Source organism: Taudactylus pleione, unplaced genomic scaffold (assembly GCF_031769625.1).
Source record: "Taudactylus pleione unplaced genomic scaffold, aTauple2 ptg000792l, whole genome shotgun sequence".
NCBI classification, from domain to species: Eukaryota; Metazoa; Chordata; class Amphibia; order Anura; family Myobatrachidae; genus Taudactylus; species Taudactylus pleione.
The window spans coordinates 6956721-6981570 of record NW_028285194.1 but is presented as its reverse complement, the minus strand read 5'-3'; the positions used below and the strand labels follow the sequence as shown (position 1 = coordinate 6981570).

The window sequence follows — 24850 nt, the reverse complement described above, 5'->3', positions numbered from 1 at the left end:
CAGTTATTATTGGGCATAGATCTTGTATTGGGACCACACACACAGAGTGATATTGATTTAAATATCCAAATCAATGGAGTAATTGATGATTGAGTTGCCAGCTGTTTATTGTCTATGTCTAACTGACCAGTAGTGGTGGTGTAGTGATGTCCAACAACTAACAACCAGTACATATATGAAGCCATATATGATTTATACTGGGAGTCCTCCTTTTTTAATAACCCCATCTTCTTGTAAACTCTGCCCCTCTCCCCCACCCACACACTTGTGGCAAATAAGGTGTGGTCTCTGCACTGGGACTCAGTCACACCAGCTCCTACCTCCAGAATATCGGTGGAATACCTCGGGAGGTTCCACCTATTTTCTGTAGGTTGCAGAGGCGTAGGGTGCTGCTGACCTGAATTGCTTCTAGGAGATGGCTTTTTTTTAAAGTGCTACTGAAATTTGTAAATCTTTCCAGTGGAGTAAGTTACCTGTTTACAGCTAGCATGGTACTGTTGCTAGTGTTGGTATGGTGACTGTTACTCAAACAGTGATGTCATATGAGCTATAAAAATGACCGCCCAACAAAAAAAAAAATCATGTTATAGTTTTCTTTTATTATACATTTTATGCAGGACTGTACACACATCTTTTGTGTACAGATTGCTTGGCCAGCCAAGCTTACAATCTAATTTCAGGGTCTGTGAAACAAGGTTATTTGTCCAGTTTGCTGACACTGAATTTGAACAAGTGTTTTCCGCATGTGCTATGGAAATTCTGTCACTGTCACATTTTTTTTTACATCAAGTAACTTTATTGATATTTTTAACCTATAGAAAGCGAACAAAACAACGAGATGCTTGTGCTCAGGATCAAAAAACAGTTTAGCATAGTGACACTTCAATGACACACTGATTAATATTAGATTGTCGGCAGTTTTGGGGCAATCACATTTGCAATGCTCAGAAAAAGGAAAAACTAAATGTCTTGGCTTTTTAAACAAGCCGTATTGCCTATTGTTTTAGATTCAGTGAACGCTTGACACCTCTAAATTAATCCATTAAAAAGTGGACATTGAGGAGGCCATTCCTTGTTTTACAGAGGTAGCATAATGCCACAGACCCTAATAAAAATTAAGAATTGAGAGTAGCTAGAGCTGATTCTTTAATTATGGCTTTTTTTTTTTTTACTGCTTCTCTTTGTCTGAATCTTATTTCAGAAAATGAAGGTGTAACCATGTGTTTACACATGAGTGCACCAGTCACAGTAACCAACAGTCCCTGAAGAGAATCCCTCAGAAGCAAAATACCTCATTGTTGGTGTTTGTGTGGTGGGACGGTGGTTTTAGAAATGCTTAGAAGCAGTGGTTTATTCGGTGATTAAAGCTGTGAGTGAGGCAGCATAGCAAGTAAAAGAAAAAATGACTTTTTGGTTGTTGCATTGTATTGTTAAGATCTTCACGTTACCCTAGGAAGCAGCCTTTGTTCTGTGTAACCAACTATCCTGGTCTCTTGGTTACCAATTAGAAATACATATTTTCATAACTGGACTAGTTATGGTTTGTACATGAACTACCATTCTTGGTTGTGCTTAATCTCAGCAAATACAGTGCTGTGTAATCTTATAGTCCATCCTTTATGTTTTCAGTAATTAAAAATAATGATTGTAAATTTACGGCACAAATACCATAAAATATATATTTTTTACACTTGTTTAGTAGTGAGCAATTCAAATAATGACATTTTCTTCTTCAGGTGACCTATTCCATCTTTCCCTTCCCAAAAAGTTGACATTTGAAGAAGCTAAAAAAGAGTGCGAGAACAGGAACGCAGCCCTAGCCACTGTTGGAGACTTATATTCCGCATGGAGAAAAGGCTTTGACCAATGTGATTATGGCTGGCTCTCGGATGGTAGTGTGCGTTATCCGGTGTCTTTGGCGAGACCCCAGTGTGGAGGAGGACTCCTTGGTGTACGGACTAAATATCGTTTTAGCAATCAGACGTTCTTTCCAAAGCCAACAGAGAAATATGACGCATACTGCATACAAAGTAAGTAAAAGACATAAGCACTTTACCCATGTCAAGTTTTACATTTGCTCGCTGTACAGATTAATCCTTGGCAGCTGTTATTCAGCACGTCTTTCAAATATTTGAATTTTTATTCAAAATAGGTATTTTTTTTGCACACCATATATAAACTTTATAAATTTAACAAAAGGTCTTAGACTAGGCTTACATGATCACAGGTTCTCTCTCTCTCTTCTCCCTCTCTCCCCCCCCCCCTCCCCTCCGATGAAAAGAACAAAACTATCCAGCCAGAATTATTTTTATACTCAATATTTCCTACATGAAACTTATTTAATTCTCCTAGGACATTTTTCTACTTAGATGATACATAATGGCATAATGATGATAATCATAATTTGCCATTGAGGTGTCTCCTCGATTGTAACTCGAATGGTCACTATGTCTCTCACTGTCATTATATGCAATCAGGGTGCTAAATCTATGGGCAACTAATTATTCACTGATGAATAAAACATGTGGAATCTACAATACTGGGCATATGAAACATACTAATATTGTTTGACACATGCCAACAACATATAGGGCCAAATGTAATATGGTGAGTGTTTTGAAAAGTGAGAGTTTCTGACACTTTTTAAACTTTGCCAATGTAATAGAGTCCAAAAACAAAGTAACAGAGCAAACTTGCATGTTTTTTTAGACTTAAAAAACTCTCATGATTTAAAATCTCATTCAGATGTTTTCCCATTTTGAAGATAAAACTCAACCAATGTGAGAGTTTTCTGCTAAACTCTCACATTTTCTAAACTCACACCCTATTACATTTGGCCCATAGGGTCAAAGATATACCCACATTTCCATTATCCGTAGAACAAAGTTGACCTAATTTCTCTTCATACTTTATCGGATTCAAATATCTTATAGGACTAAAATATCAATATTGAGTTCATCAGGTTTTTTCAGACAGTGAGTAAAATATTTTCCTGTTTGAAAATGTATAAAATCAACATTTATGTTCAATGCAAAGACAGAACTATAGTATAAAAACGCGATTTCATGCTATAAGTTACACATGTTATACTTAAGGCCTGTGATCCAGATGTTAACAAGATGATGTCACCTTTTGCAGCTGTTAACAGTAAAAATCCTCTACTCCTCCCTTGATGAATAAACGAATTCCTGTGACCTTTAATTTTAGTATTTGAAATTCTGTTCAGCTGAAATATTAGTTACAGAAACTAATCTCCACAGTTTTCAAGGACTTCTCATTTTTCAAGTCATAAGTTATAAGCTAGGATATTTTAATCAATATCAAGAGCTTCAATGTTATGCGATTTGTAGTATGTTTCCTTGCCCACTCTGACGTATGTTGAAGTATGGATGCAGGGGCGTATCTATAGTAGGTGCAGGGTGTGTGGTGCACACGGGCCCCTGTGTCCAGGGGGCCCACACTGCACACCCTGCATCCATAGAGTCTTATACTTACCTGTCCGTAGTGCTGCTTTGCAGAGCAGCAAAGATCACTGGGAAAATGGCGGTGACTCGCACATGCGCAGTGCCGCTGTCCCGGGGAAAACGGCGTGGGTGCCATTTTCCCGGAGACCCGGGCATGCGCAGGAGATTCTGGAACTAAGACAGAATTTCCTGCCAGTGCTGTGCCGCGGGACCGCCGGAGAGAGGAGGGGGCCCACACTGAGTCTGCACTAGGGCCCACACTGAGTCTGCACTAGGGCCCCCTCCTCTCTTGTAATGCCCCTATATGGATGTGTCCCTGCACAGGCTCAAAATTATAAATGAAGCCAGGTTTTATACAAACATACTAACCCTATGGGGAGATGACCCTCAGCATGGGGTACAAATATTTTAGCTCTTGGTAGTGCTGCCCTAGAGTTTGAAATTAGCAACAAAGGGACAGAAAAAGAAACTCTCTTTGTGGGGGCACTCTTCTGTAAGCTAAAACTTGACCCACATACTGTACACAGGGCTGTTGAGAGCATGGCCGGGCCCGGGTAATGGAGGGGGCATGGCCTAATTGCGGGAGGCGTAGCCACGCCTCCCGCAAAAAAATAATAATTTAATCATCACTTTTTCAGCGCCGCATTGCGGCGCTGTGCTCCAGGGAGGGGGACGCTGTAAGACCCCCAGCCTGATGCTAAGCAGGGGGGGGGCGCGATCAGTGTGATCGCTCCCCCCCACAGCCATAGGTGACTGCTCCGGCTGCTGCAGCAGACGTGAGCAGTCTCACACAGCAGCCCAGAACAAGCTGTGTGCTGAGCTGCTGTGAGGGACGGGGGGGAGGCGACACCACCTTCTCGGCATCCATGACTGTACACTAAGCAAAAACAGCACATATACATGTATATGTCAAATAATTCCATGTAACAATGAGTCTAGCAGACAAGTTCAAATATCAAGGGGTCTATTCATCATTACATAATTATCACTTGTGATAATTATGTTTTAAAGTCACTGCGAGTTTAATAAACTGTTTGGATGCATTCATCATGCCTCACTGCCTAAAGGATCACTTCCGCAAAGCTGCTCTGTTTGTGGAGTCAGCTTTTTGAGAAAAGTAATACATTTCCCCCTACACCTGCCATGCCCTATAGATGTCCTTGCCGCCGGGGTCTCTGACCCCCCACAACGCAGCCCCCAATGTCTGTGGGCCCCCACTGCTGTCTAACCACCCTCCCTCCTTCTCCCACTACTACTGTTTGCCGCTCCCTGATGTCCGCTCTGTCGGCCGCCTGCCTCGTGTCATCTCTCCTCCCCCTGCTCCTGTGTCCCTTAGCTTCCCATGTTGCCTCTGTCCCCCACCCCACCCCCCGCTGTGTCCGTAGCCCCCCCAATATCGGCTCTGTCCTTGCGCCCCCTCCCTGCTCCCCCCTTCTCCCTCTCCCCACTCCCCCTCCCCACTCCCCCCTTACACTCAATTTTCTTCTGAGCGGCACAGTGGAGGGTAGGAGGATCACAAGCAGCTAAATGTGTCACTTGCCCCGCTGTGCCTCGGAGCTCTCAGCTCCCAGGGCTCTGCAGTGCAGACACAGCAGGGAGGGATCTGAATAGATCCCACTGCTGACTGCAGCGACTGCCTTGTAAATCTTCACAGTGCCGTGTAAACAGCAGCCTGTGAAGATTATCGGGGGCTGTACACCATTTCAGGATGGCGTTCAGTAACACCATCAAGTTCCGAAAAAAATGCTTTTTCAGAACTTGATGAATGGCCCCGACACTTAATTTATACAAAAGTATGTGAAAGTGTTCATATTCACATGCTTTTGTACAAATTAAGTGATGATAAATAGACCCCCAAGTCTTATATATTGGTTATTGCCTTGCCAGTCTTGGCTAGTGATATATTTTAGACATAGTTAATCCACCAGGTGGTGAAATATCATCAATAATCCAACATTAGTCAGAAAATTGCAATCAATTCAGCAGGTGGTGAAATATAGTAATAGAGCAATAGTAAGCAAATTGCTAATTATATCTGAGCATGAATCAGACTAAATTTAAATCTTTTATTATTATAAATTGTAACATTCCAAACAAGTCTATCATACAGTAGCAGTAAGAGAACAACAGAAATCCGAAAAGGTACTCTTTATTGTTTTATTTTTTGGCTTAGACATTGGACAATATTATTATTAATTATTATCCTTTATTTATATGGTGCCACAAGGGTTCCGCAGCGCCTTATAAAGTACACAAACAAGTGAGCACACAAGAAAAACAGTTATTAACTGCACAAACATTGCAGGACAAATACATGGTTTATAAACATTGCTGAATAACACTTAAATAAGCAGCAGGGTGTCAGCAACCAAGTGTTAGGTGCCGTTGTGGGGAGTTAGGGGTAAATTATAGTATAATTAAGACAAGGGGAAGTACGTGAGGGAAGAGGGCCCTGCTCGTGAGAGCTTACATTCTAAAAGGGAGGGGCAGACAAACAGGGGTGACACACATGGGCTAGATTGTGAGGAAGGAGCATTCAGTAGTGGGTTAGGATGATCGCTGGAAAGCTTTGAGGAAGAAATGGGTCTTGAGAGCCCATTGGAAGGTTAGGAGCCAGGAAGCATGGTCCAGGAGTTTGGAGCTGTCAGGGGAACAAAAAAAGGCAGCTACACGAAGGTAAACAGTTGGAAGAGGCGAATAGCATGAACATCGAATGGAAAGAATGAAAGAGAGGGTTCAGAAGGTAAGAGTTGGCAGGAGTGACCAGAGGATAGAAGGACCCCAACACCACCACCATGGCGACGACCAGGAAAGGGCATGTGAGAGAATGTGAGGCCCCAAAGGAGATAGCTGCTGGAGAAGTGGTGTCAGATGGGTAAATCCAGGATTTGGTGATGGTTAGGAGATTCAGGGATTTGGCGATAAAGCTGTCATGGATAGGTAACCAGTTTATTATAGACAGATCTGGCTTTCCAGAGGGCACAGGAGAGAGGTACAGAGTTAAGAGGAGAGAGGATAATGAGATTATAAGGGTTAATGTAGTGTGGAGGTGACATTGATTTAGAGCAGGGGGATGAGGTGTGGGTATGAGGTGGGCTTCTGAATGAGGAAGGGTGACAGCAGGTGGTGGGCAAGACAGAGAAAGATGCATAGATCAGATACATTTAATGTCAATTAATGTATTGCTATTATAATGAATGGAAGAGATTTATACAGTCCATGGCTTTACATTTATTCAAATAAAGTTGATATAGATGAAGGCGAAACATACTCTGCAGTGGCACAATTTTCAATTGAATATCACAGATATCCTTTCCTGACTCCATAGATGGTGATCAAGCCAACTCCCCCAAACAATCACCCCATATGATATTTGGTTTTTGGTTTACATTAGTATGAAATACCAGGCCACACCATACTTGAGGGGGTAGACTAGGTGGGAGGTGCGTGGTGCAATCATTTGCCCTATTGCTGCCTTGATACACTGATATACAATGTAGAGATTGCGGCACTGTATAGCTGGGGAGAGGCCATAATGACATGATTCACGTGGAATCATGTCATCATGAGAAGTGTGTTGTCCATGGGTACGATTACACAATTCACTGGAAATTCAAGGAGAGTAGGCCACACCCAAACAAGGTCTCATCCACTCAAGCTTCTGGGAGGAGACCTTAGGAATGCTCTGGGAAAGTTGAGTAGTGCTCACTAGAATAAGTCAAGTGAAGCCATTTTTGTAGCAGATTATTATACACAAATCACTTAATAAAATAAACTTGTGGATCTCTACATGTAATTATACAAAGCTATGTCTAGCCTTTCTCTCTTTACATATTACTTCTACGTAAGGACAAGCATGATTGCATAATTACAAAAATATGTTTGGAAGAGAATTGTGATTAATTTCCCACAGACTAAAAAATAAATGTTGTGCTATTTTAGAAACAGATAAATCTCTCGGACCTTGTGTCACATAAATTCCTCTGCCTGCATCACTTCCTGTCTGAGATATAGATGTAAGGTCAGCCTGCTGCAGGTAGCATATGCTCTTTTATTGCAACACCCAGCACCTGAAAATAATTTAAACATATCCTTTATGATTTATTTCCCACTACTAAGTATTTATCCCAACTAAGCTCCCCCAAAAAGTATTTTAGTCCTGCCCAGCCATAAAACATTGTATAATTGTGTTATTGCTGAGGATCTAAAAAAGAGATTGAAATAGTTATAGATAATCGTTTATCTTCCATCTGTAGCAATAAATTGCACTTACAAATCTTGCTTTAGTTCTTGCGACACACCCGCATATTACACAGCATTGTAATAAGTGGATGACATCACTCACATCAGGATACCAGCAGGGAAACAGTGACATTGCGCTATGATGACCAGGGTAGGTTTAGAGGAGCAGTTTTCATTATTTATGTTAACCCTAAAGGATGTCTGACACGCTTTCAGCCAAGAGGCAAAGGGTTCCATTATGCTGTCTATAAATGAAGGTGTATCTGTTTCCAACATATAGGTCTCTTACAAAGCGCAAAACAGCTGAGATGCAGCATAAAATCAGCGTACTTCCCGCTGTGCACGCCAATTTAAACAAGCATTTGAAGTTTCCCAGAAAAAGGGGAAGATGAAAGTATTTTCTTGTTGGGCACACAGTAAACAGCATCTAATAAAACTGAAATTGTATTTCTTTTAGTATAAAGCAAGCTGCGAAATATTAAAACTCTGAGTCGGATGCAGCGGAGCAATGTTTTTCATCTGCTCATGCATCTGACCCACAGAATAAATGTATATGCACAGTAGCAGAAATGTAAGGGACATTCCTGGATGGTGACTTGGAAGTAACAAGAGGTCGGCTAAAAAGACGAACGGAGATGTGAGTGTTGCAGGTGTGTTGCGCAGAGCCGTAACTAGACTTTTTGGTTCCCTGTGCCAGAAAGAGCATTAGCACCCCCCCATTATTTTTCAAATAGGGACATAAGAAATGCACCCGAAAAAGGGCCATGGCCTCATGGGTAGGGGCCAGGGAAGAGATAGGGGAGGCCAGGAGCTGCTGGGGATAAAAGAAGAAGAAGCTACAAGTGAGAATGATAATAAACAGAAAAGTAACAGGCCCAAACAGCGCCCCCTGCCCTGCGGTGCCCCGTGCCATGGCACAGGTTGCTCTACCTTAGTTACGGCCCTGGTGTTGCGGGCATGTCATTGAAAGCAGTTGCATGCAGAGACACACAGCTGCTCACATAGGAGGCCAAACTCATATGCAGGAACTGAATATTGATGATGTGACCAATGGTGCATCTAAAGATGTACCAGAGGGTAATATAGTGTCTATAGATGCTGCGAGCGGGCATCTCAGACTTGCACATATGGAGGCACAGGTGTACACCAGGGAAGGGCTTTGTGGCGGCATTAGCATAAAGTCGCAGACGCGACTGCAGCAAAAGACACAAGTACAGCTGCGACTGTGTCCGACTTAGAATCAGGCCCTTAATGTGATGTAATATAGTGAAAGTTAAAATAAAAAAAATTGGGGGAATTTAGTAAAGCCCTGCGGAGGGTGCAAACTGGGGGCCTGTTTCAGATGTGGACGCAATGCCAATATTTACGCAGATTGAGTGATTGTTTGCCATTGTGCATGCATGTAAGCCGCACTGCGCATGCACAGCAATTTAATTGCGATTACGCTCACACAGGATTCACTCCCAAAGTGTCGGTAGTCAGCATTTGAGGGAGATAACAGGGGTTGGTTAGAAAAACGCAAGCGTGTCGGACCGTATAAACACTGTTTTCTGGGCGTCCATAACTTAGCCACTGCGTTCTTGTACGCAGCAGGAGAGCCCTCTGTGTGTCTGAAGACTCGCAATGTCTGCGACAGCTTAGACTTACTCAGAATACTGATGGCCGCCTGATCTGCGTTCCATGTTTCCGGTTTTGTGTGCGAGCGGTGGATGTGAGATGCTGTCAGTGTGCGTCTCTAAATACTGGACAGCGAGTCTCTCAGTGGCATATTTTCTTGATGGAGAATCCGTGAGAGGTCACAGCTGCAATGGGATTTGCTCCGACCTTTGAATCAGGACCCATGCGCAGTAATTGCGTAGATCTGGGCACCTAACCTGGACTTTATGCCTTACCGCGCATTAGCTGCAGGGCTTACCACAGTATATACAGATACAGTGTCCTTATACATCTTTGCCGAAGTCGCACTAAAAAAACTCAGGTCCCATGAGACTCTGCTATAGCCGGGTTTCTTACTTGCTTCTTTTTGTGCTGAAGATGCATTAAAGTCGCAATGCGATGCGATAGGTTGGGTACGGGATCCTGGCGGTCGGACTGCCAGCGATCAGAATAACGACAGCGGCATCCCAACAGTCAGAATCCTGCAGGTAAGTGGAAATAGCAATAGGAAGGCAGTCTGCGATATTGCTGTTCTTGTCAATATGCGATAACTAGCTTCCCCATGCAAAGCAGGAGTTTAAAGTGCATTAGCATGGATACTGGATTAATAAGCGCTTTAATCATTTATATTGGATATCTATACAAAGATTGAACGTATGAGAGGATTTGTAGTGGCATCTTGCACAAATCTAATTTTATAGCAGAACACAAAGGTCAAATTCCGCAGGACAAATTTCCATGTTCCACCACCCAAATGAGGCCTAATATTCCACAAAGCACTATTTTTTTTTACAATTTCACACCTCTAAACGCTTCTGTACCTTTCAAAACTTTCCTGTCTAAAATCTAATTCTATGCTTGCTGCATGTTTATTAAAGTAATATTTTCTTACCAAATGTATTGCATTTGAATTGTATGTTAAGCTGAAACCTGAAATAACATCCACAACATTTATGGAGCAACTCATTTATTGTGCATTAAAAATAAATAAAAAATCAGCCATCAGATATTAAAGCAAAAACAAAATAAGTCTATCTTTAAGTGGCACAGGTATTTACCACATGATTTGAGACAATTTACAAGAACAGGAAATTACTGTTTAAAAATAAGAAATGTAGTATAAAACTATAATTGTTTGGCAATAACGCCTGAGAAGAAGGAAAGCATTGAATATTGTATATTTTTTGAGTAATAATTTGGCATGAGGCCTTTACAAGCTACTGAAACAACATAATAAAATCTGATTTTATTTCACATCCATTGCAACACTTTCCACATACAGATTTTTTTTTTCCTTTTTTTTTTTTACAAATAAGAATATATGACTGGAAAATAATACACAATAAACAGTGTGAGTTTGATTTGTTTTTAATTAAACTTTTTATTTTTGCATTGCAGATAAAAGAAATATTACAGAATCCGTTTCTGTCAAATTGCTAATACCCACAGAAGCTGTTACTGAAAGTAGCATAAAGAAATTGGAAATACAACCGATCAAGGCCACCACAAAACCCAGTCTACCTACAACCACACCATCTGCAAAAGAAACTGCTGTGCAGGAGGAAAGCAGCCAACCAACGGAGACTGCAACAGAAAGGGGCCCGGTATTACTAGTACAAGAAGAAACTACAATAGCTCCTGGAACAATCAGGTCAGAAGAAGCTGGAGCTCAGCAGGACAAAGACATAACTTCAGCTTCAGGGGTCATCGACCAAGGCACTTCTCTTCCTACTTTAACTGATGAACCTTCAGGGGCCACGGACAAACCGGTTCCTTCACAGAGCCCTTCTGCTGAGGAATTAAGTGAAAGTACTCAACCAAGTGATGATATAAAAGAAGGGCAAGTACCATCTGAGCGTCACACTGAAACAAGTTACGATGTAACAACAGCAATCTCAATCGATTCTCAAGTTCCAACACTCCAACCAGAACAAGAGTTGCCGGAAACATTCAGTTCCGTTACTTTGACAAAAGAGGTATTATATCTAAGTTCTCAGTCTCCCAAAGAAACCATGGAAGCCAAAAGTGCAGAAATTATTCCAACTGTTATTATTCCACATGACTTTACTCAAGATATATCAGCTTCAGTGTCTTCTAGCAGTCCGGAGTCTTACAGTGCACCAAAAGAAAGTGTAGAGCAGGCTGTCGTGACTACAAGGGAATTACTCACCCCTCATAAAGAGGAGGCTTCAAGTCTCCAGCCTGAATTGGATGTGTTCACTGTATTCAAACCTGCCTTGGGCACCACCAGCCCATCCTTACTTAATGAGATCACAGCAACAGATGAGAAAGCCACATCTACAGATAAAGCTGTGAAAACTCCAGATGTGGAAACCGACACATCAGCTGAGACAGGTCCTACGTCCATACCAGACATACCTGAAATATCAAGTGAAGGCACTGATAAGACAACATCATCAACACAATCGAAAGATATAGTAACTCTTTACCCTTTTGATAGTCCAGAGGGCTCAGGTGTGTCTCAAGAAGATATTCAGTCTAAAGTGACTGCTCTGGACAAACCTGACGAACCATTTTCATTGGCTCCAAAAGATCTAACTACACAAGCATATTTTGTTAAAACATCAGGTGATATCTCTGTAGCTCCTGAAGATTATGAGAGAGAAAAACAGATCACAACTATTGTAACTGAAACTTTATCTGCACAAGAGAGTGAGACAGACAAGGTACCAGCACAACCCAAGCCATCAGAGAGCACAGAATCATATACAGTTTCACCTAGAGCATCTGAGACTTTCATATCAGCTACAGAAGAAGCCTTGGCATCAAGTCACCCATTAGATTTGGATTCTGATGGAAGTGGAATAGACCAGGAAGCAGAAATCACACCAACTGTAACGGGTGGAGTTCAGGAAGTTACAGAAAGGACAGCAAGCACAGGTACTGCTATCCCTACTGGACAACCTTCTGAAGATGAAACACAAAAGGGATTTGAATTAGTTGCTGGGACTGACTTTCCAACCAGAGATGTCACAGAGGAACAGGAGCAAGTGGCAACAGTTGTAGATACAGCTTCTCACAAAGAGGAGACCCCATCACCTCCCATTACCATCAGTTCTTCATTGGGAGAGACTTCAGAAACCAAAAAGGCTGTTACAGATTTAGATTTAGAAATTGAAGGATCAGCAGAGGTAGAAAAACCTGTAGGACATACAGAAGTAACAGTAGCACCAACAGAACTTCCATCCAGTCCTCTGAAACCTGTGACTGATTCTGTGCTGGATTCATCAGATGTTCCCTCTGTCACGTTATCAGCTACAACTCAAGCCAGAGAGGTCAGTGAAAGCTCTGGCATAAGTGAAGTACAACAAGTAACTGATGCTCAATTATCTGCAGTGACTGACAAAAAAGTGACTACAGGAGATGTAACTTTAATCCCAAAAGAGACTGTACAAATTCATACAACACTGTTACCCCCACCCATTTCTACTCAAAAACCAGTCATAATCGATGGGGAACCTGGTGAGGAAACTAGTAAAGGAACAATAGTGATAGATGAATCTGTTTCTCCTATAAAAGCCACAACTGAATATGATATGACAAGTCAAAAAGCAGAAGGAGAACTTCATTCTGAGTTTATCACAAGTGGAAGTACTGAAGTACAAACAAAAGAACCCTGTGATGACACAAGTGTATCGCCAACTGGTTCTACTGAAGATGGTTTTCAGGTCACTCCACTTATCAATGTGATTGTTGTCAATATTCCTGAAAATGAAACAGGTATACTTTTACCATTTCTCATTATTTTCTGTATATGCTATAACCAGATACTTACGTGTTTAGATTGGGAAAATTACTTTCTAACAGACATCTTGTATTGTTCAACACTCCTAGCAGAGGGTTAACTAGAAAATTTAGGTCCTGTCTATACTGCTTAATGTGTACTCAAAAAAAACAAGTGGAGCTGCTATGCATACTACAACAGGACAAATAATGTATGTGAAAGGCAAGGTCAGTTCATGAAGGGGCATGGCTGCAGTGGCGTATCTATAATGAGTGCAGTGTATGCGGGGCACACGTGCCCCCGGGTCCAGGGGGCCCTGCACCGCACACCCTGTACCCATATTATTATAAACTTACCTGTCTGTGGTCCCACGGCAGGTTTCAGCGCTGCTCTGAACACCAGAAAATGGCCGCTGCAGCCATTTTTCCGGTGTTGTGCGCATGCACAGTAAACTCCAGGCACACTCTAGTGCCCGGAGTCTACTAATGATCCGGTGGCTGGCCAGCCACGTCAGTCAGCTCCCGGCCACCGGGAAGAAAGGAGGGGGCCCTGCACGTGGAGTGCACACGGGTCCCTTCCTCTCTTAAGACGCCCCTGCATGGCTAGTCTGGAGTGACTGAGACTAGCACTTAACAAGTGCAAGACTGCTTCCCACCTGATCCAATCTTCCTTGTAACACTGTAGGCACAACTGTTTACTGTGTGCAACTTGCCCTTCTTGCCACACTGTATTGAAGAGCAGCATGATGGGGGAACTACCTTTTAACAGTCCCATACAGTCAGAATGAAGTACTGACTGTGTGGAACAATGGGCCCCAAACCTTACATCCCCTGTAAGTAATCCCCCCTTCCCCTTTCCTGCCCCACTGTAATTATTTTTCTCATTGACTGTAGTTAATTTCACCCCAACTGTGCAATTCGTTCCCTTTCCCTAGTCTTTTTCTACACTATCTCCCACCCCCTCATTGCTCATTTCTTTCACCCCCTCTACCTTGTTAATAATTTTCTGCTGACCCTCAAACTCTCCCAACTGCACTCCTCCCCCCTATGCAATTCACAGCTCTATACTTCTTTCAATTTTTCACAAACATACTGTACAATACACTCCTGCCCTACGTATCCACTGTAATTCATTTCCCTCTCTCCCTCACTGCCTGTATTTTATATCATACTCTCTACTTCCCATCTTATCCTTTCACACTAGCCTTCAACAGCCTTGAGCAGTAGTCACCTCTTTGGGCATACCTCCCAACATTATAAATTCCAAATAAGCTGAGTGTCATTGCATCATAACAGGCATAAGCATGTGCTTAAAACTGTTTAAGTGCTAGGCCGCCCTCCATTCCAACCAAAAACACAATTTTATTGCCACACTTACTGGGGGCACCTGCCTCTGCTAAATGTGGCATGGGAATTACCTCCCAAACTTCTGAAAATTGGGACTAATGTCCCGATCAAACAAGGACTGTCCCGTGGAAATAAAAATTGTTGGAAGGAATGTTTTACGTGCTGCTGGCTGCTTTTAAGATGTTAATGGTCTGGAGCGTGGATTGTAAAAATCCAAAAAGACACTTTTCCACTCTTTTCAGTGCTTGACACATCTCCACCACAGTCGGCCATTCAGTGCTATGTAGAGAGGAGAGAGGTATTCAGTCTTCAGCAGGCCTGAATGCTACAGATGTTTCCTCATACCTCTAGCCTCCTTGCACATTAAATAGCCTTTCTAGTTGCGCCATGCCGTGGACACATCTGTATATTGCCATGGTGAGCAGTAATGCCATGTACACACTAGGGATGTGCAGGCTCGGATAGGTTCGAGTTTGCACGTGGAGTTCGGATTTTTCCCTCCAAAAAAACGGAACTCAGAACGAGGCAAAACGTCATCTTACATGGACGAACATCATCATTCCTGGTCTTTTGTCCAGGAATGATGATGTTCATCCATGTAAGATGACGTTTTGCCTCGTTCTGAGTTCCGTTTTTTTGGAGGGAAAAATCCGAACTCCACGTGCAAACTTGAACCTATCCGAGCCTGCACATCCCTAGTACACACTATATGATATGTCGTCCGATCCCGCGGATCAAGGTCGTTTTGTTGTTCATGATGACTGAGTGATCCAGCAAGTTCAATGGTGCTAGAGAACGACATATCAGGTGGCTGGTCACTGGATCGTGCAGTGTGTACCGCCCACCCGATATGTTGTTCATTGGCCCCATCGGACGTCACATCTGGGGAGTTGCCTAATGTGTAGCCACCTTAAAAAACATACTGTAAAACTTACCATAGTAACAAAGTAACGACAGAACAGACAATTCTCATGACTCGCTGTATACAGTGGATAGCTGGCCAGAAGTTAGGTGAGCGTAAGTATTTAGCTGCCCGTCAGTATCTGAATCAGCGCAAAACAGGCTCCGGCTCCCTCACTTAATTCATGTGTATCAGGGCAGCAGGCAGTATATGTAGGTACGCCATGTCACTGAGTTGCAGCACAAATTATATCCAGTCTTGGTCCTAACTTTGTAATGTAACCCTCCTTAGTTGATATTTATGGTGTTGTTAAACACTTTAGTGTGGCTCATTATACTAAGTTACTGCGCCAAATGTAATAAATAGTGGGGCGGTATATGATAATAATGATTATCACAGAGCAGAAGGCAAGCATGGTCTGTAATATAGGCATATAATCACTGATATTTGGTGATAAGGCTTACCACCACAGTCTACTAATTAAATATCACTGACTAATATGTGGTAAGGATTCATTTACTGCTTCACTGAGCCAGTCTCCAGGAATCAGCGCATGTGAGACCAGGCTTGCTAGTTCATGCATGCATAGGGAACTGGAACCCAATGCTTTTAGATCCACTTTATATAATTACAATTTAAAAAATTGTAAAAAAATAAAAAAAAAGATACAAAAAATAACAAATGAAAATAGAAAAATAAATAAATAATTAATTTATATTGATTCCCTGATGAAAAATGCATTTTTTTAAATTTATTGTCTTCCTTTATTGTCACGCTGAGAAAAATAGTCACCCCCCCCCCTTTATACCTTCCATGTATGTCAGATGCTTCATGTATCGGGCAAGCACCCTTCTTCACCGGGGATAAGGTTTCAGCCTACAATGAATAATCATAGTGCCATCTGCTGTGACATTCTAATTATAGTCAAGCATCACACTCCGGTTTTGTGGCGGCTTGTTATTGTACCCCACAGGCTCCGGAGCTGAGTTTACTCAACTAATGGTAATTTACACACTTCAGAAACATCTGAGCAGTCTTATCTGGGTGTTACTGATGCATTCACACCTAGACTAATTACAGTGAGGGCATGTTGAGTTGTGCATACACCTATTTATGTCTTCATACATATCTTTTGCACCAAGAATAGGAATTGGGACGGACAGTTGTGTACAACTCTGTATATGGGCAAATAAATGCATTTATGGGCTGTTTCAGCAGTGCGTGCGCAGGACCCATTCTAGAAGTGTGCAGAATGGGTCCTGCGTAGTCGCACCCAGACCCTTGAATGTCTCTGCCTGATTGACAGACAAAGGCATTTAAGGGGCGCTGTGTGGTCGACCGGCGTTCCTGGAAATGTGGGCGTGTCCATTGAGTTTTCCGGGAGTGGCCAGCTCAGGATCTGCGTTGATCAACGCAGTGTCCCGGGCTCGCAAGCCAGCCAGCCTGAGTAAGCTGAGGCTTGCACAGCTGTCCGAGAGCCTGGTGCCCTCCACCATTGTGACCATCGACCACCGATAGTCGCGATGGTGATCCCAGCAGTCATGGTATCTCAAATGCAGCAGGGGGTGTCATACACCTTCTGCTGAATTTGCATAATAGCAAGGATCGCAATTGCAAAGCTGCCTGCGTGCATACATCATATCTATAGCCTGCGTGCGTACATCATATCTATAGCCTGGGTGCATACATCATATCTATAGCCTGCATGCAGCTTTGCAATTGTGATCCTTGCTGAATCAGGCCCTTAGTTCTGTCCACAGAATGCAGGAACAATTACAGTCACATGCATTCATCTCTGCATCAGCCCTCCATACATCCTTGTTTGAAATTTCAGTAGTTATGATAAACAAATATAGGACCCTATAATGTTACACCAAACTAAAGTATATATAACACAACATTTCATAAAATTCAAACCTTTTTTAATGACAATTGTTTTTTTATATAGAATGTTTCTGAGAAAAAATAGTTTTTTTTAATAAATTGCAATATTGATGTTTGGCCTCAGCTCAGCCTTTAGGATGTTATTATTAATTAGACAGAAACATGATCAGCTCCTGGAACACACAGAACAGAACACATCTGAAAATATGTACAGTGTATGTGCTCCTATAAATTATTACTTTTTTTGATGTGTACATTTATAGTCTCAGTATAAAAGCTGGCAGAGGTTGCAGGTGCATATATTAATAAGCCAAATTAATGACACACATTTTCCAGTATGGCAGGAACAGGTTTAATGCAGGTGCAGAAATGAAAACACAACCTTGTGTCATAAAGTGCCTTGCAATGAAAAAACAATGAAAAAACGATAATAGCAAAATAATAGGGAATAATCAGGTCACACAGCCTAAAAAACAATTGTAAGTCCTCAGCAAAAGCCTGAACAATTTAAGGCCCCTTAACCACTGACGTCACTTGCAGTTATTTTGCTAGTGCTTTTAGTGGTAGTACAGTGCATGGTGACAATAGAACACATTGGGGCTGATGGAATGTATGCTCATTCACACAGTATCCTTTGTGCGATTCAGACCGGCGCATGCTCCAGAACTGAGCATACTGTATGCAAGTACGGGTGATGCCAATTCATACACATTTCAGTTGCATCCTCATTTGTGGAGTTCTGTGCAGAGTTAGATATAGGCTGGTGCAAGAGCAATGCGGGAGCAAATGTAACCAATCTGTGTTCAAGTCTGCTTCACACCCAGCGTTTCTAGCGACTCATGACTTTACTAATGTTAGGTGCTTTGTGTTTACACTGCATATTACATTATCCTTATGGGGTCTATTTACTAGGCCGGGGATGGAGATAACATGGACGGAGATAAAGTATTTACCGTGGGTAAACACATTACAGAATCCTACAGTGAGCTCCAACTGAGTTCCAAAAAAAAAATAAAATAGAAAACTCTGAGGGAAAATGTATTGTAGATTACTTTGTAACATCAGTGGCAACTGGGTGAGTCACGTCCTTATGCATCTATAATAAATATTGCTATATTAGCGACCTTAACACCCACATAAGCAGTCAAGTGTTAATTGCCCCAGTGGGGAGTAAGAGATAAATTAAATTACAGTAGGGAGAAGCACAAGACGGTAGAGGGTCCTGCTCAGAAGAGCTTACATTCTTTCAGGGAGGGGCACAATGGTTCAGAAACTGATCCTATAACAGACAAATGGTCAAACCTGTCCTGGCTACCTGCTGGCTATCACACTTTAAAACAGTTAATCATCTTATACCTGTCTGGTGATTATGGAACAATGGGCCTCAATCAGAGGCGGTCGTAGGATACAAGCGGTCGCTCAGAAACAGGGCGGCCACTTGCATCCTGAACGGCCGCCTCCATGTCGGTCGTTAGGCTGTGGGTTAACACCCACAGCTCTAACGACCGCTAAGGGAGATGGTCGCGATGGTCAAGACCATCGCGACCATCGGGGCTTACGACGAGACCCTAGGGTAGGGTCTCGTCAACCTTAAGCCACAGGGAGCTTCCTGCTCTTGTTTGAGCAGGAAGCTCCCCACTGACATCACTGATGATGTCAGTGGGGGCACCCACAAAACGGCAAGCGTTCCGAAAGGAATGCCTCTGTTTGGCCGGGCACGCCCCCTGCCCGCCCAGCAAACAGAGCGAGCTGTCAATCAACATCGACAGCTCGCTCCATCTGCTTCGAGCCCGCTAACGACGGGTGATCCGTCGTTAGCGGGGGCTCGCGCATGCGCACGACTGAGCAGTCTCCGTCGTGTGCATGCCCTGTGGACCAACATTGAGTCGGTTGCGAGCGCTCAGCGCTCGCAACCGACTCTGAATAAGGTCCTATATGTGCCAGCATGCCCTTCCAGGCAATAGGCAGAACATTCCAGGACTTGTAGCTCCACAACTGCACAGCTTCCTATCTCTGCTTTATAAGTAGCTCTGAGAGAACATCTGCTGAAGGTCTGAGTAATTCAGCCAATGACTGAGTCACTTAGTAGTCAGCGTGAATGTTCTATGAGTCAATAAAAGTTCAAAGACTGAGAAGTTGTATGATGATGTTTACATTGATTTCATAGTTCAAATAGGTTTTAAGGGGAAAATATCGTAGCAAACTATATTGAGTATTTTACATGTTGTTATATTATTCACATTTTATCCATGGGAAATTTCTTGCAAATTTTAAATATTGATAGTTGTTTTAAGATTAAGAGGTTTATTTATTGATAAAATGATGTAGAAACTGCAGTGTTTGCATCATTTTATGTATTTTCATTATGTACTAACAGCCTAATGCAGGAGATTTCTGCAGACGGCTAATTAGCGCTTCAGGGTGCAGTCCTCATTATTATCAGTGGGGACTACGGTCTGATACCTATGTACCAAACTTCGAAAAAACAAAGCTTTTCAGAGTTTGGCCCCTTTGATTTATGATATTCTCAGATGGCGTAAACCGCGTTATGTATTTGGAAAATTTTTTCGCAGTATAAGGATCGTACAATCCCTCTCCTGCAGTCTGCATTGGGTTACGGAAAGTTTACACTGCGCATTTGCAGTATCAGATTCTTAGGAGAAGTCTTTCAAAAAAGTGAAAGATCCTTCAATATCCCGGGGAAGTAACTTGCAGGGACAGCAGTTGTCGCAACTGCTGTCCTTGCAGGTTACATTTAGTACATAGAAGGGGTATTTTTGTTAAAAATTTAAAAAGTCCATCGCGATACGGACTGTTAATAATTGCGGCACTACCGCGATAATTAAGACATAGGCCTCTAAGGGATAAATGTGTCTGGTAGCTGCCTGACCTTGTATATGTAGCAGGTTACTGCCACCGGTAACCCATACTTGCCTAATTTAAGTTTTTCCTCCCTGAAAGAAGCCTGGAAAGGAGAAGCAGGTGGGGGCGGAGCCTAATGGGGCACACTGCTAAGCCCCACCCCCTCATCATAAATTATTGCAAATACAGCATATTTAACTAGAGGGTGGGCCAAATTACACGATTCTTGTAGAATCATGTAATTAACCTCCGCCCCATACTCAACCGAACGCCGATCCCCAGGGAAATTCTCCCTGTTCTGCCCACTTCACTAGGAAGTGGGCAGAATGCGGGAGAGGTGCCTACTCTTCCGGGGGTGTGGAGGGTTACCCGAATAATCTGGAGCCTCCCGCAGTTCCTGGGAGAGTAGGCATGTATGCAGTAACCCCGACAGAATATGTTCTCCCTGACTATCTCCATTGAATACCCCCTAGAGTAATAAGTACTTACTGCAGTGGATAACATTCTCTGGGGTCAGAGAATGTTTCCGAAGTGCCTTTAAAACGTCATGGGGCACATGTCAGCCGCATCATGACTCCTTTTACCTCGCACCTCTGTAGAGTACTCAGTAAAATGAGTGTTGTTTGATATGTATCAGCAATGTGTACAGAGACACATGCCGTAGTTTCATTATCACGTTAATTGATTATGCCGTTTGGTGGCAACTGAGTATCCACAGTCAGTCTGCCCAAATAACATGGTGTATTTTTACTTATTCCATTAAGTGCTCCATTTAAGAATATAAGAACTAGGGGTGTGCACCGGCCACTTTTCGTGTTTTGTGTTTTGGTTTTGGATCTGGATCTTTCTTCGTGTTTTGGATCTGGATTGGTTTTGCCAAAACCACCCTTCCGTGTTTTGGGTTCTGGGTTTTGTGTTTTGGATCTGTATTTTTTTTTTAAAAAGCATAAAAACAGCTAAAATCACAGAATTTGTTGGTTTCTCTGCTCCTATGCTATTATTAACCTCAATAACCTTAATTTCCACTCATTTCCAGTCTATTCTGAACACCTCACACCTCACAATAGTGTTTTCATGTCCAAAAGGTTGCACCGAGGTAGCTGGATGACTATGCTAAGCGACACGAGTGGGCGGCACAAACACGTGACCCATCTAGGAGTGACACTGCAGTGGCAGACAGGATGGCAGTTAGAAAAACTAGGCCCCAAACTGTACATAATGCAAAGAAAAAAAAGAAGTGCAAGATGGAATTGTCCTTGGGCCCTCCCACCCACCCTTATGTTGTATAAACAGGACATGCACACTTTAACAAATCAATCATTTCAGCGCCAGGGTCTGCCACACAACTGTGGCTGAAATGATTGGTTCGTTTGGGCCCCCACAAAACAAGCTGGAAATTAATGTGTCCCTGCACAAACTGGCTCTACGGAGGCAAGATGTCATCCTCATCCTCCTCATCCACCGATTCCTCACCCTCTTCAGTGTGTACATCCTCATCCTCACAAAGTATTAACTCGTCCCCACTTGAATCCACCACCACAGGTCCCTCTGTACCTTCTGGAGGCTGGTCTCCCTGGAAGAGCTGATAATTCATTTTGATGAACATCATCTTCTCCACATTCTGTGGAAGCAACCTCCTACGCCTTTCGCTGACAAGGTTCCCGGCTGCACTAAACACTCTTTCGGAGTACACACTGGAGGGGGGGCAACTCAGGTAAAATAGAGCCAGCTTGTACAGGGGCCTCCAAATTGCCTCTTTTTCCTGCCAGTACAGGTATGGACTGTCTGACATGCCTACTTGGATGCTGTCACCGATGTAATCCTCCACCATTCTGTCAATGGTGACAGTATCATATGCAGTGACAGTAGACATGTCAGAAATTGTTGCCAGGTCCTTCAGTCCAGACCAGATGTCCAAACTTGGTCCTGCCTGCCCTGCATCACCGCCAGCGGGTTGCTTAGGATACCTAAGTTTTTTCCTGGCAGCCCCAGTTGCGGGAGAAAATGAAGAAGGAGCCGTTGACGTGTCACGTTCCGCTTCAGCTGACAGTGTGTTCACCAGCAGGTCTTTGCACCTCTGCAGGCTTGTGTCGGCCGGAAAGAGAGACACCACATAGGCTTTAAACCTAGGATCAAGCACGGTGGCCAAAATGTAGTGGTCTGATTTCAACAGATTGACCACCCTGGAATCCTGGCAAAGCGAATGAAGGGCTTCATCCACAAGTCCCACATGCCGAGCGGAATCGCTCCGTCTTAGCTCCTCCTTCACTTTCTCCAGCTGCTTCTGCAAAAGCCTGATGAGGGGAATGACCTGACTCAAGCTGGCTGTGTCTGAACTGACTTCACGTGTGGCAAGTTCGAAGGGCTGGAGAACCTTGCACAACACGGAAATCATTCTCCACTGCGCTTGAGTCAGGTGCATACCCCCTCCTTTGCCTATGTCATAGGTGGATGTATAGGCTTGTATGGCCTTTTGCTGCTCCTCCATCCTCTGAAGCATATAGAGGGTTGAGTTCCACCGCGTCACAACCTCTTGCTTCAGGTGATGGCGGGGCAGGTTCAAGAGTGTTTGCTGGCGCTCCAGTCTTCGGCACGCAGTCGCTGAATGGCGAAAGTGGCCAGAAATTTTTCGGGCCACCCAAAGCGTCTCCTGCACGCCCCTGTCGCTTTTCAGAAAATTCTGCACCACCAAGTTTATTGTGTGAGCAAAACATGGGACGTGCTGGAATTTGCCCAGATGTAATGCCCGCACAATATTGGTGGCGTTGTCAGATATCACAAATCCCCAGGAGAGTCTAAGTGGGGTAAGCCACTGGGCGATGATTTCCCTCAGTTTCTCTAAGAGGTTGTCGGCGGTGTGCCTCTTACTGAAACCGGTGATACACAGCGTAGCCTGCCTTGTAACGAGCTGGCGTTTCTGAGATGCTGCTACTGGTGACGCTGCTGCTGTTGCTGCGTAAGGTGATACATCTACCCAGTGGGCTGTCACAGTCATATAGTCCTTAGTCTGCCCTGTTCCACTTGTCCACATGTCCGTGGTTAAGTGGACATTGTGTACAACGGCATTTTTCAGGACACTGAGGACACTTTTTCTGACGTTTCTGTACAGTCTCGGTATCGCCTGCCTAGTGAAGTGGAATCTAGACGGGATTTGGAACCGGGGACACACTACCTCCATCAATTGTCTAAATCCCACTGCACTAATGGCGGATACCGGACGCACGTCTAACACCAACATAGCAGTCAAGGCCTCAGTTATACGTTTTGCTTCAGGATGACTGCTGTCGTACTTCATCCTCCTCGCTAAGGACTGTTGGAGGGTCAATTGTTTAGTAAAAGTAGTGGTGTTCCTACTTCCTCTCTGGGATGATGAACGACTCCCAGCAGCAGCAACAGCAGCAGCGGCAGCAGTAGGCGTAGCAATGCAGGATCCTCCAGAGGAATCCCGGATAGGAGAGTCAGTCATGCCAGTGACATGGCCTGCAGGACTACTTCCGATCCTGACTAAGGAGGAAATTGACGAGGAGGGAGTTGATGGTGTGGTTTGCAGGCGCTTGGATACAACAGGACAACGGGATTTAGGTGTCCCTGGACTGCTTACGGTCTTAGCCAAAGTTTCTGAACTTGACAGTAACTTTTTATGAACGCGCTGCAGGTGCCGTATAAGGGAGGATGTTCCTAGGTGGTTGACGTCCCTACCCCTACTTATTTCACCTTTACATATGGTACATATGGCAAGACAGTTGTTGTCCGGATTTGGATAGAAATATTGCCAGACCAAAGAGGTGGAATGTTTGGTCTTCTGCCCAGGCATGACCGTGATGGGCTTTTTCATCCCACGGACAACAACTGTCTCCCCCGGAGCCTGATTTAAACAAACCACATCACCATCAGAATCCTCCTCGCCAACTTCCTCCTCAGCGCCAGCTACACCAGTATCCTCATCCTGTTGTACTTCAACAGTGACATCTTCAATTTGCATATCAGCAAGTGGACTGTGGGTGCTCCTTTCAGCACTTGCAGGGGGCGTGCAAATGGTGGAAAGAGCCACCTCTTCCCGTCCAGTGCTGGGAAGGTCAGGCATCGCAACCACCACCACACTTGGACTCTCCTTGGGGATTTGTGATATCTTCTTAGAAAGCACAGTTCTTCGCTGTGCTTTTGCCAGCTTAACTCTTTTGATTTTTTTAGTGGGAGGAGGGCTTCCATCGTCATGTGAAGCTGAACCACTAGTCATGAACATACTAGGGATCGACCTTAGCCGTTCCTTGCCACTCCGTGTCGTAAATGGCATATTGGCAAGTTTACGTTTCTCTTCAGCTGATTTAAATGTCTTTTTCAAGGTCATTTTCCTGAACTTTGCCATTTGGGATTGTATGTGCCCTCTACTATGACATTGGGCATCGGCCTTGGCAGACGACGTTGATGGCATGTTATCGTCTATGTCATGACTAGTGGCAGCAGCTTCAGCACTAGGAGGAAGTGGTTCTTGATCTTTCTCTATTTTATTTTTATCGGAGAAAGTTTGGTCCTCCATTTATGTTATATCGATTTGATATATACGTGCGGCTAAACACAGAAAATAATTTTTTTTTTGGTTTGGACTGGAGTGTACTTTGTGGGTTACAGCACCCTTTAACGGTCAAGCCAGCCGGCCCTTTACTTATGACACAGGCGCACTCTTGGCACTACTTTGTTGATGCACGTGCGGCTACTGCGCACACAATTCACAAACACAGAAAATAATTTT

General features: G+C 43.5%; 1 protein-coding gene across 1 annotated transcript in view; it reads left to right on the top strand.

Annotated features, from left to right (window-relative positions):
• VCAN (versican) overlaps positions 1–24850 on the top strand; it is a 103979-nt gene that overhangs the window by 35428 nt on the left and 43701 nt on the right. Inside the window, exons 5-6 of the mRNA XM_088457915.1 lie at positions 1737–2030; positions 10761–13103. Coding sequence (XP_088314041.1) covers positions 1737–2030; positions 10761–13103 — 2637 coding nt within the window. The remainder of the gene's footprint in view (positions 1–1736; positions 2031–10760; positions 13104–24850) is intronic.